Source organism: Choloepus didactylus, chromosome 13 (assembly GCF_015220235.1).
Source record: "Choloepus didactylus isolate mChoDid1 chromosome 13, mChoDid1.pri, whole genome shotgun sequence".
NCBI classification, from domain to species: Eukaryota; Metazoa; Chordata; class Mammalia; order Pilosa; family Megalonychidae; genus Choloepus; species Choloepus didactylus.
Window position 1 is genome coordinate 77872142 of NC_051319.1, and position 12467 is coordinate 77884608.

At 37.9% G+C, this 12467-nt stretch overlaps 1 protein-coding gene across 4 annotated transcripts in view; it reads left to right on the forward strand.

Annotated features, from left to right (window-relative positions):
- Window positions 1-3062: 3062 nt before the first annotated feature.
- Window positions 3063-12467, forward strand: part of DDX46 (DEAD-box helicase 46) — a 77377-nt gene continuing 67972 nt past the window's right edge. For 3 of the 4 annotated variants that reach the window (XM_037801445.1, XM_037801446.1, XM_037801447.1), the window contains exons 1-3: window positions 3063-3271; window positions 8239-8427; window positions 9751-9894. In XM_037801445.1, the coding sequence (XP_037657373.1) occupies window positions 3255-3271; window positions 8239-8427; window positions 9751-9894 (350 nt within the window). In that variant the 5' untranslated portion in view covers window positions 3063-3254. Of the gene's footprint in view, window positions 3272-8238; window positions 8428-9750; window positions 9895-12467 lie in introns of those variants that run through there. The other variant, XM_037801448.1, reaches the window with a different exon arrangement.

Genomic DNA, 12467 nt, shown 5'->3' on the forward strand with positions numbered 1-12467 from the left:
ATAAAATGGGATCTGAAGAATTGACTGAAATATACAACCCAATAGCATAGATAAATATCCTTTTAACTAACTTGGTAACACTTATTTATGGAAGATTGGTCTTTTTAAAACAGTATAAAACATATTACATTTCTCTACAGACTTTTGTATGGTCTATTTGGTTGATACTTGTGATATTAAAAACACATAATTTTTTTTTTTAATTATTACTCTTTAAGTCTTGAGTTTGCCATGTTTTATTCTGAACCAGAGTAAAAGAAAATAAATGTAACAAAGTATATTCCTCTGATTTTAAGATTACACGTACACATATTTCCTGATTCCATAAAGAATTCTGGTATCTAGAGGATTGAAAACATTCTTAGAATTGTCACTTCCCTCCCTAAAACCTAAGAAGACACTAGTGGTCTTTAATTGCAAATGTTTATTACTTTTGTTTCTGATGAAGAAAAGAAAAGACCCTATTTAGCCATGTGAAATATACACATACTTGTATTTGTACAAGTATATATACATATACTTGTGCATTGTATATATCTCATTTTTATCTCAAGATGTGCTATTGGTGCCAATTTTTTCTTCAACTGATTGACATCTCCCTAATTATTTGCTAATGTGTTGAGTAATTTCATATAAAATGGGAATAGAAGTTTCTTAGTGTTTGGACTACTTAAAATGATTGTTATTTTTAGAAATGCCTGAGATTTGAAATGTATACGTGTTGAAACTAGACTGAAAAAGGGTGGTTGTTTAGATGTAACATTTGGACCATGTTACTTAATAGCTTTTTAGTTTGATTAGTTGAGTAAATGGACATGTGTGTATCTCAGTGGGTACTAAAACCAGCAAGAATATATGTGATACTCAGAACTGGGTTAATTAGTCAGAATCAACATCTGCTGCTTGGAAGCCAGGTCAGTTTGTTAAAAGTGATGGGTTCCTCTTTGTTAGACCAGAGGTACTGGAGACGCAGAGGATGATGGTCACTTCTTCACCTATGCTAAGAGACACAGGTACTTTCTTACAGGATGTAGAAGTGATACAAACTTACCATAAATATATTGTGGGTATAAAATATTTAAGCCAGTCAGAATTGTTAAGTAAATGTGTTTTCTCAAAATAAAGGGGGTTTTAAAATGAAGTCTTCTGGAAAGAGCTGTGGTCTAGGTGTCAGATGCCTGGATTCTGGTCCCAGCTTAGATTCCAACAATATAAGTGATCAAGGACTAAATATGTTTCTTGAGTCTGAGTTTTTTTCACCTTTAAAATAATGAGGTTCCAGCTATAACATCTGTGATTCTAAGCAATATTCTAATGATATTTAAATTGTGTTAAGTTCAAAAGTTAAAGATCTTGTTTTCCATTTACTCTGCATGGTTCCATCCAGTTCTATAGCTACAATTTCTATGTGTTATCCATCCTATAAACTACTGATGACCCTTATCTCTCTAACCTCTATTTCTCCCTAGAACTCCAGATTCATTATTCCCTTAGGAAGCCATTTTCTCCTTCTGGATATCTAATAGGCATCTCAAACATCACATGATTGAAACAGACACACCAATTTAGTTTCCTTCCTCCCTCAAATCTGTTCCCGTGACTTTCATCTCCATAACTTTAATGCAATCCACAGTGCTCAACTCAAATAAAAAGTCATTTTTTTTCTTCTTTCCCTCATAGCTCACAGCAAATTTATCAGCTTGATTTTGAGAGCTGCCTCTGTAATATATTCAAATCTGACTGCTTCTTACTGTCTTCACTGTTTAAACCACTGTTGGTTTCCTATTTCTCTCAGATTGTAATCCACCTGTCAGCCCACATTCAAGCAATTGTCAATTGCTTTCAATTTACAGTGGCTCTGATACCTGATCCTCTTTAGTGTCCATCGTGTCATACATTAGTTGAGGTCTTCCTTACTTCTCTCTCCAACGCTACTGGCTGCTGCCAGAGGTGGGCAATATGCCATAGGGAAATAGTGGAAGGTAGTCTTGGAGTCGCACTCATTTCATTTTCTTTTTTTAAAATCAACTTTACAGAGGTAAAATTTACACACAATAAGATGCACCAATTTAAGGTGTACTGTTCAATGAATTAAAAAAAAATATTGTGGTAACATACAACAAAAAACTTACCATTTTTAACCCTTTACAAGAGTTCAGTGGGTTTTGACAAATGTATAGTTTTGTGCAACTATTACCACAGTCAAGATATAGAATGTTTCTATCACCCTTAGGTGTAAGAAAGTAAAATAGTACAGAGGCATGTAAAGTAAAAGTGAGAGCCTTTCCCCAACTCCGTTATGGTTTTCTGCAAAACAACTGTTAACAATTTGATGTGTGTTCCACTAGGCCGGTGTTCTCAGCCTTGGCTGTACTTTAGGACACTTGGGAAGCCCAGTTTCCCATTGCTCAAGAAGCATTCCAGACCAATTAAATCAGAATATCAGGATAGAAGCTAGGCATCCACAAAATTTTTTTAAAGCTTCCCAGTGCAGCCAATGTTGAGAAATATTACAATCCTTTGCTGGTGTAGTTTTAGCTCTTCCTCTTCTCCACAAGGGTAACTTAGTCTTCAAATCTCACCTCAGAGGTCACTTCCTCGGGAAACTTATTTTTTCCTGAACACCTCTTGTGGCGTGCCTCTGCTTGCGGTAATATATCTGATTGTGTTTTCAGTAATGTCTTTTATCCCCACTAGACTAAGCTCCCCAGCATCTAGCACATGCCTGGCATATAATTGCACGTAAATAAATGAAGGAATGTATAAACATGAGGAAAGCGAATGGAAACGTAGCATTATTTAGTGCAGAGTAAGATGTATGTCTGTGCAGTTCCTGGCACATAAGTGGGCGGCTTATGGAGTTTCGGTCGCGCTACGAGGAAGGATCCTTCCAGGTCCCGCAAGGCGGAGGTGCAGGATTGCATCGTTCACGCCAGCCGGAGACTTCTACCAGAGTGCCGCGAGAACCCAGCGAAACCTTTTCCTTTAGGCGCGGCCGGTGCTACCCGACCTCCAGCCGGCAGACGGCGCTGTGGAGAGGCAGCACCTTCCGGTCGGCTTTGCTCTTCCTTCTGCCCTCGGCGCTGGCTCTTCCTGTCTTCGCTGGCCGCGCTGCGACGGATGTCGCCGTGTAGCTACTGCCATTCCTTAGTGCTGGTTCTCGCCCGGCGCGCCTACGGCAATACAGCTTACCCCTTTATCCCGTTTTCCTGCGTTCCGTCCCGAAGGGCACTGGCTTTCCTGCGACCGGCAGCATGGGCCGGGAGTCACGGTGAGGTAGTACGCGGAGCCGGAGAGCGGCTTCTATTTGGGTGGGGGAAGAAGCGGGAGTTGAGGTGGCCGCGGGGCAAGATCTGGCCCGCTCCCCACGTGCGGCCAGCGCTTCCTGCGGCTAATGAAGGAGCAGTGTGGGCCTGGGCTGAGGGAATGTTTTTACTTGGGCCGGCGACGGTCTAGATTTTTCCTGCCTTACCATCGGATGGTTCGAACCCCTGGAACCGGAACAACCCGCTCGGGACATCAGTGATTGGCCAGCACATCCCGCCACTTACACGCAGCCCACTTTGATCACCTCAGGCTGTAGTGAATCCAGTTGAATTTCTTTTCGCTTCCCGTTTGCAGCATTTCCTTGGCTCCATTACTTTGTATTTTAGTTCTGTGAGCAGGTGTGGTATTTTCTCATGTCAGTTGAAAGGAGCCTGTGGACAGACATTTTTACATCACCTGCAACACTGTACGTGACTAGGCTTTTATTGGGCCACGATAAATACTTATAGCATGGTCATTTATTTTGCAAATAGATTTCATTTTTTTTTTTTTTTTATTACTTGCTTTCTATCTTTTTGAAACAGTGGATTGGGAGATCTTACTAAAGCTGTGAGATCTTTTAAAAACTTTAGAATGCTGTAACTGGTTCGGGACCTTGAGGTGTTTATCTTTACATGACTGCAGTTTATTTGGCAGTGACTGAAGGAACCTTTATATATAGGCACAGTGAGGGCTTTTTTTTTTATGCTAACAGTACATTATTGAGGTATAATTAACATTGAGAGAAATGTACAAAGCTCAAGGGTATAGCTTGATGTAATTTAGCAACATAAGTCATGTAACCATCATCTGAATAAAGATAAGGAATATTTCCATAACTACAGAAAATCGCCTGAAGGTCTTTTAAATTTCAGTGAATGTATTACCATTCATCTGGCCACCCAGACCAGAAACTTGGAAGTGATATTTATCTGACTCATCCTTCTCTCTCACTACATACATGCAGTTGATTCTGCACCCTTCTCTATTCCTGCTGACCCTGATTTAGTTCAGTTGCTAATCTTGTATTGCCCAGAATTCTACACCTGCCTCACATTGATTTTTCCCTGAATTGATTATCTTCTCTGATATTTTTTTTTGTAGTGTTAAAAAAATTTTTCTTTTTACAAATTTGTTGAAGTGAAATTCACATAAGATAAAATTAACCATTTTAAAGTGGCAGTTTGGTATATTCACAATATTGTGCAACCACCACATCTATCTAGTTCCAAAACATTTCAATCACTTCAAAATGAAACCCCATACCCATTAAGCAGTTTCTTCCCATTCCCTCTCACCCCTATTCCCCAGCTCCTGGCAATCACCAATCTGTGTTTTGTCTCTGTGGATTTACCTATTCTGGATATTTCATATAATTGGAATTATGCAGTATATGATCTTTTGTCTGTGGCTTCTTTCATTTAGCATAATGTTTTGGAGGTTCATTCACCTCATAGTATGTATCAATACTTCCTACCTTTTTTTTTTTTTTTAAACAACTGAAAGCATTTATTATTTCATAATTTCTGTAGGTCAGGAACTCAGGAGAGCTTTGGTTGGGTAGTTCTGGTTTGGGGTCTCTTATGAGGTTGCTGTTGTGTTGGCTTGAGTGGTAGTCATCTGAAAGATTTATTGGGACTGCAGGATACATTTTCAAGGTGGCACATTCACATGGCTGGCAAGTTGGTGTTGGCAAGTTGATTCCTCTCCAGGTGGGCCTATCCACAGGGTTTGAGTGTCTCTATGACATGGTGGCTGGCTTCCTTCATGGCATTCAATCCCAGAGACCATGGTGGAAGGTGAAATACTTTTATGACTGAGCCTTAAAAGTCACACACCATTACTTCCACCAGACTCATTGGGGGCTAGCATGGAGATGGGCTATGACAATACTGTAGCTGAGGCAGGTAGAAATATCAATTTGATCTTTGAAGAGGGTTCTGTAATGAAAAGATTATTCAGTGGTGATTCAGAAATTTCATTCTAGGGATTTGCTTTAAAAAAATGAGCCAGGGAGACCCACTTCATTACTTTTTATGGCTGAATAATCCATTGTATTATATTACACAATTTGTTCATCTAGCTATCTGCTGATAGACATTTGGGCTGTTTCCACCTTTTGTTTGAGTATCTGTTTTCAGTTCTTTTGGATGTATGACTAGGAGTGGAATGGCTGCGTCATGTGTTAATTCTGTTTAATTTTTATTTTCCTCTTCCTCTGATCTTGCTTTTCTAATAGATAGAAACCTTGCACTGCAGCCAGAGTGACACCTCTAAAATAAAGATAAGGTCATGTTGCTCCCTTGCTTTAAAATCTCTGTTGGTTTCCACTGCTTCCAAAATGAAGTTCAGACCCTTCAGCAGTCTTGAAGGCCCCTCACAAGAAGGGCCCTTCTAGCCCTTTAGCCTTTTTCCCTTCCTCTCTGCCCTGCATGGCCTGTGCTCTGTAGAATTGTTTAGAGAATAATGAAAGGCTCAGAGAGGGAAAGAGCAGGATGTTAGAGAAATACTTGAAGGCTTCAGTTTCTTTACATACATTGGTTACATAAAGGGTTGAAGACAAGAAGTAGGAGATAGGTCCTGAATGGGATTTGGGCGCAGACTGTGGATGATGTGGTTGGATTGTAGGTTTTGTTTTGAAGGTAAGACTGTTTGGGAGCCTTTGAAGATTTTGAGTAAGTTGTGTGTGTGTGTGTGTGTGTGTGTGTGTGTGTGTGTTTAACAGAATCAGACCTTTGCTATAAGAAGATTACCCTAGCAGCAATGAGTAAGATAGATTTAAGGGAAAAGAGAATAGAAGCAGGAAAACCAGGAGTCATTTAAAATGTCTTTAAGTAGTTAGGCCTAATATGGACTACTGAAAGTGGGAACTCTGAGAAGGTGAAATAAGGTGAAAGGAATTGCAGAGGTGAAATTGGTGTTTTATTGGTTGTATAGAATGAAAAAGAAAGAGAAAGAGAAAAATATTGACGATAACATGTTTGAGCCTGTGTGACTGGAAGTTGGGATGATAAACGGTTTGGGGAGGGAAAGGTAACAAGGTTGGGTTTCTATACATTGAATTTTATAGAATGAAAAAGAAAGAGAAAGAGAAAAATATTGACGATAACATGTTTGAGCCTGTGTGACTGGAAGTTGGGATGATAAACGGTTTGGGGAGGGAAAGGTAACAAGGTTGGGTTTCTATACATTGAATTTGGGGTGCTTTGAGGGATAATCAGGTATATTCTTAGTGTTTTTAATCCAGCTTTATAGCTTTAAATAGCTTTGTACCCCAGTGACTTTATATCTCTAGCCCAAACCTTTTTCCTGAACTCCAGATCATATTTCAAGTACCCTCTCTACATCTCCACTTGGATGTCTAAAATATCCACTTCTGCCCAAGTCTGCACCTCTCTCAGTCTTCTCATCTTAGTAAATGGTAGCTTCATTTTTTGCAGTTGCTCCAGACAAATATCTTGATTACACCCATGACTTCTCTCTTGCTGTCATACTTGACATTTAATTCATGATTAAATTGAATCAGTTCTAACTGTAGAGTATCCAGATTTTGATACTTACCAGCATCTTTCTCTATCCTTGCCATTCTCATCCAAGCTACCACCATCTCTTATCTGGATGATCGCTATAGCATTCTACCTGGTTTCCCCACTTCTGCCTTTTTTTATTCTCCGCTCAGCAGGCAGAATACCTTAAAAACATTAGTGAGCTTGTTATTCCTCTGCTTAAAATCTTCCAATAACTTCTCATCTTACTCAGAGTAAAAGACAAATGGCTTATAAAGCCTTCAGTGCTCTGACTGCTCTGCTATTTCTCTGACTTTGTCTCATAACATTTTCTTTACTCCAACCGCATTGGCTCCTGTGCCGGTTTGAGTGTATTGTGTCCCCCAAATGCCATTATCTTTGTGGTTTTGTGTGGGGCAGGCGTTTTGGTGATGGTTGGATTTGCTTGGAATGTGCCCCATCCAGCTGTGGGCAATGATTCTGATGAGATGTTCTCATGGAGGCGTGGCCCCACCCATTCGGGGTGGGCCTTGATCGGTGGAGCTATATAAATGAGCTGACTCAAAGAGGAAAGAGAGTGCAGCTGGGAGTGATGTTTTGAAGAGGAGCAAGCTTGCTAGAGAGGAACGTCCTGGGAGAAGGCTGTTTTGAGGCCGGAGCTTTGGAGCAGACGCCAGCTGCCTTCCCAGCTAACAGAGGTTTTCCGGATGCCATTGGCCATCCTCCGGTGAAGGTACCCGATTGCTGAGGTGTTACCTTGGATGCTTTGTGGCCTTAAGACTGTAACTGTGTAGCGAAATAAACCCCCATTTTATAAAAGCCTATCCATCTCTGGTGTTTTGCATTCTGCAGCATTAGCAAACTAAGACAGCTCCCTTGCTGTTTCTTGAGCATACCAGTCAAGCTTCCTCCTCAGGGACTTCATGCTTGCTGTGTGCATTGCCTGGAAAATTCTTCCTCTATATATCTATAAGCCTCTGTAACAAATGTCACTCTATTAGCAAGGCCTTCTATAATCACCTAATATAAAATAGCACGTCTCCCACCTCCCATTCTCTTCCTTTTTCCTTTACTTTGTTTTGTTTTTCTGCACAGCACCACTTTACATATCTTAGTTTCTTTACTTGCCTGTCATCTCTTCCTTTACCAGAATGTAAGCTAGCTGCCTGGGGTTCAAAGGCAGGGGATCGGTCTGTTTTGTTTTCTATTCTTGGTTCCCTTTCAAGATAGGTTTTCCCCCCTTGATATTTGCTATAGCAGAAGGGTTCGTTGATTTCCCCTAATTTAAAAAAAGTTTACATAAAGAATCCTTTTGGTTTTTAATTTGTGTGCTGACATTTTGGTTTTTTTTTTTTGAAAATGTAATAAAAGGAAATAAAATAGAATCTATGTGCCAAGTTTAATCTTTGAATTAATAATATTTTAGCCACTATCGGAAGCGATCAGCATCACGGGAACGCTCTGGAAGTCGTTCTAGAAGTCGCTCTCCCTCAGACAAAAGAAGTAAACGTGGAGATGACAGGAGATCTAGAAGCAGAGATAGAGATAGAAGGAGAGAGAGATCTCGTAGCAGGGATAAAAGAAGATCTCGGTCAAGAGACAGGAAACGTCTGAGGTAAGCCATAACCCTCCAAAGGACTGATCATAAATTCAACCTTGTCATCTAAATCAAGCTTCTTCACAAGTGAGTTTTGGATTAGAATTTAGTGACCCTTTTGGAGGCTGTCTGCTTTAACCCAAAGTTGATTAGACCCAGAAGTGATTTGACCAGAACAGAGACTCTCTCAGTCGGTATTTTAAGTTTGGATACTGTAGGCTGTAATTTCTCTTATGGGAGGGAAGCCTTAAAGCCTCCTCAGAAGGTTAAAAAAAGAAGGACAAGGTAAGGTAGTGTGTCAGGCTGTTCTGTTCTTTTTCTTCCCTAAGAGAGGTGACCACTGTGCTCAGAGCAGCCTATGAAGTGGACAGGTGGAGGGAATACAAGGCAGAGCCACCTCCAAGCCTGGCTTGCTGTTTCAAACTATTTTAAAAGAATTGTCTTAGATTTAAAACAAACAATATCCTAAATTTTATTTTACTTTTACTTGATTACATATTCCTTGGCACTAGTCAAGCAGCCTTAACTTTTTCTGAAAGTTAAAAACAGTCTGCAAATAAAAATAGCATCCCCCATGCCCCCAATTTTTTTTTTTAAAGTTTCTCATTAAAACAGGAAAAAAAGACAAGGTTGTACAGATGTTGAAAACTGATTACAAAAAGAACTTTGACTTTATATTTTTCAAACATTGGAAGGAGAGAGTACAAAGATATTACACGGTACTCAGGGAAAATATTCACCATGACAGTGCTAACAATTCAGTTTCATATTACGTGGTCCCAGGAACAGTTTGATACAATTCATTCAAATACATGTTAAGTGAAATTGGTCATTTCAAATCTGTTCTTTGACTTTTTTGGTGTGAAGGTAGAATTAGAAGACTTTAAAGCAAGTCTCGGTATTTTATAGATGTGGAAAGCTGAGACCCAGAAAGTTGCATGATCTGTCCTGTGTCATGTCTACATTAGTAGAGCACCAGGATAGAAATTTGTGTCTCTTAATTGACAATCAGTGATCTTTTCTTAGCCTCATTCCGACCTATGCTTATACTTTGGTTTGTGCTATCTTTGAAAATTAGATTTTGTACTGTAGGCTGTAGATTTTAATTAGCGAATACCAATTTGTTATGTTTTTCAACTACCATCATTATGGAATTAGTATCCTCATTTTTTTCATTGACCACTTGTAAGAATTGGCCTTATTTGTTCCTTATTTGACAGTTGAAACCTCTGCATTTAATGGTAGTAATGAGGAAGCTGTTTGCAACGTGGGACAGAATCATGGTCTCAAATACTACCTCCATTTAGTGATGGAATAAATGAAAAGTGTCTATTCTTTTAGGCGTTCCAGAAGTAGAGAGAGAGAGAGAAGCCGAGATCGAAGAAGGTCCCGGAGTCGAGACAGGAGACGCTCAAGGAGCAGAAGCCGGGGCCGGCGATCCCGATCCTCCAGTCCAGGAAATAAAAGCAAGAAGGCAGAGAATAGGTAATGCTGTCATTGGGCTGTATCTGTCATGTAGGTCATGAACTAGCTCTTTTCCTTATAATTTAATTTAATTTCCTTATAACTCTTTAAATTTATCTTGATAAATAATTGCTGAATTTACTCCCACCATGACCTGTTTGCTGAACTTGATTTTAATAGGTTACCAAGTTTATAATTCAATTGGAATATACTAGATTCTGTCAGTTTCAGTGCTCATAATGAGTTGTTCCCTTATTTAATACATGCTGTTAATGCTCAGAAATATATTTTATAAACATCTTTCAAGAAACTATATTTTTTTATCTTAAAATTACTTTCTTAGATAGTATTTTGGATGACAAATAACTTTTTTAACTCATGGCATGCATTGCCAAATTGCTATTCAGTATGGGTATACTTTGCTTTTATAAATTAAATATGTTTCCTTAAGATGCCAGTAGCATTCGATTTTGAAATATTATTTATGCCTCAGATATAAGCATACTTACTCTTTATATTTCACTTGTCGATGGTTCTATTACCACTTCTGCACTGAAATCATGGGATAGTTGTATATGGACTTGTATCTGTTTTGTATTCTTCGTATTAGTTATTAGTATTTTTTCCGTGTTTATTTTACTTTATAAAGTAAAGTGTAATACCTATTGGAATTTTTAAAATTTTAAATGTAAATTCAGAAAAATGAATGAAATGTAAATGTGCAGTTTATTAAATACACAGCAAGTATCCATGTAACTACCACCAGTTCTAGAAATAGAACATTATCAGAAGCCCTCCATGTCCCTTCTCGAACTCAGCTTTCTACTTCCCTATATAAAAGCCCTCCTGATTTTGTGCTAATAATTTCCTTGTATTTCTTTATAGTTTTACCACCTGCTTTGTATCTTGGAAAAAAAAATAGTTCAGCTTCAAGTGTATTTTAACATTACATGAATGGAGTCATGTATTCTTGTGTCTTTTTTATTCAACATTGTTTGAGATTCATGTGTTGTTGCTTGTAGCAGTATTTCTTTTTCATTGCTGAATAGTGTTCTGTGGTACAAATGTACCGTTATTTATATAGCCTATTAAGATGGATGTTTGGGTTATTTTAACTTGGGCTATTATGAACATTCTTGTGTATATATCCTAGTTTATGTGTTTATGAGTTTCCTTAGGGTATGCATAACTGGGAGTGAAATTGTTGAGTCATAGAACAAATATAGCTTCATTTTTACTAGGTAATCCCAAATTGTTTTCCAAAGAACTTGTACTAATTTATACTTTCAACAGTTCTAAATAAGAACTCTGTTGCATTTTGTACCCTTGCCAATATTTGGTATCGTCAGTCCTTTTAATTTTTGCCAATGAGTAGATGTGTAAAACAATATCATTGCAGTTTTAATTTGTGTTTCCCTAATTACTAATGAGGTTGAGTACTTGTTCATATGTTTATTGGCTATTTGGATTTCCTTTCTTCTGAATGAAGTACATGGTCAAAGTCTTTTGCTCATTTCTCTATTGGGTTGTTTCTTTATCCTTAAAAATGGTCTTACAGGAGCTTTTTTAAAATCTTTTTTAATATTCTGGATATTTATCTTGTGTCAGTTATATGAATGGCAAAAATTTCCTCTACTCTGTAGTTGTTCTTTTCACTCTCTGGAGTGATACTTTTGATGAACAAAGAATTTAAAAAGAAGAAATATTTCTCAATTCATTTATGAATTGAGAATAAAATAGTGAAACCTGACAAGGGCAGTGTAAGAAAAGAAAATTGTTGGTTATACTCACTCTAAAGATTAGCGTACTAAATCCAACAATATGTGAAAAAGATAATGTACTATGAGTAAGTTGCATTTGTTTCAGAAATGGATGGTTGGTTTAACATTAGAAAATCAATCAGTGTAATACTCAATAAGATTCAAGGAGAAAAGTTGTATGATTATCTAAATAGATTTAGGAAAAGTGTTGTATTAAATTCAACACACATTAATGTTTGAAAGTTCTTAGACATGAATAGGAGGATACTAGAGAAATGGATGGTAAAATTAGGAATGTAAAAGGACGTGAACATTATTTGAAGAACATGGTAGGAGGATTTTCTCTGTCAGATTTCAAGACTTGTCATAAGTTAAGGAAATGAAGACAGTGTGGTATTAGTGTAGGGATAGACAAATAGATCAGTAGAACCATATAAAGAGCCCAGAAACAGATCTGTACATATATGGTCATTTGATAAATGACTGAGGTGACATTGCAGACAGTGGAAAAGCTTTTTTCAATAAATGGTGCTAGGGAAATTGGCTATCTTATAATGAAATAGGACCACCTATCTCATTCTGTGCACAAACAGCAATTCTAGGTGGTTTAAAAACCAAATTGAATGATAAACCTGTAAAACTCTAACAGTTAACACTGGAGAATATCTTCTCTGGGTATCTTCATTAAATTTGGGAGGATTTCTGTACTAGACAAAAAAGCAGTGACCATAAAGGGAAAAAAGCTTGATTAATGTGATTCTACTAAAATTAAGAAATTGTATTCATTATAAGAAACTGGAAGTAGAGTGAAAATACAAGCATATTAGGATTTTA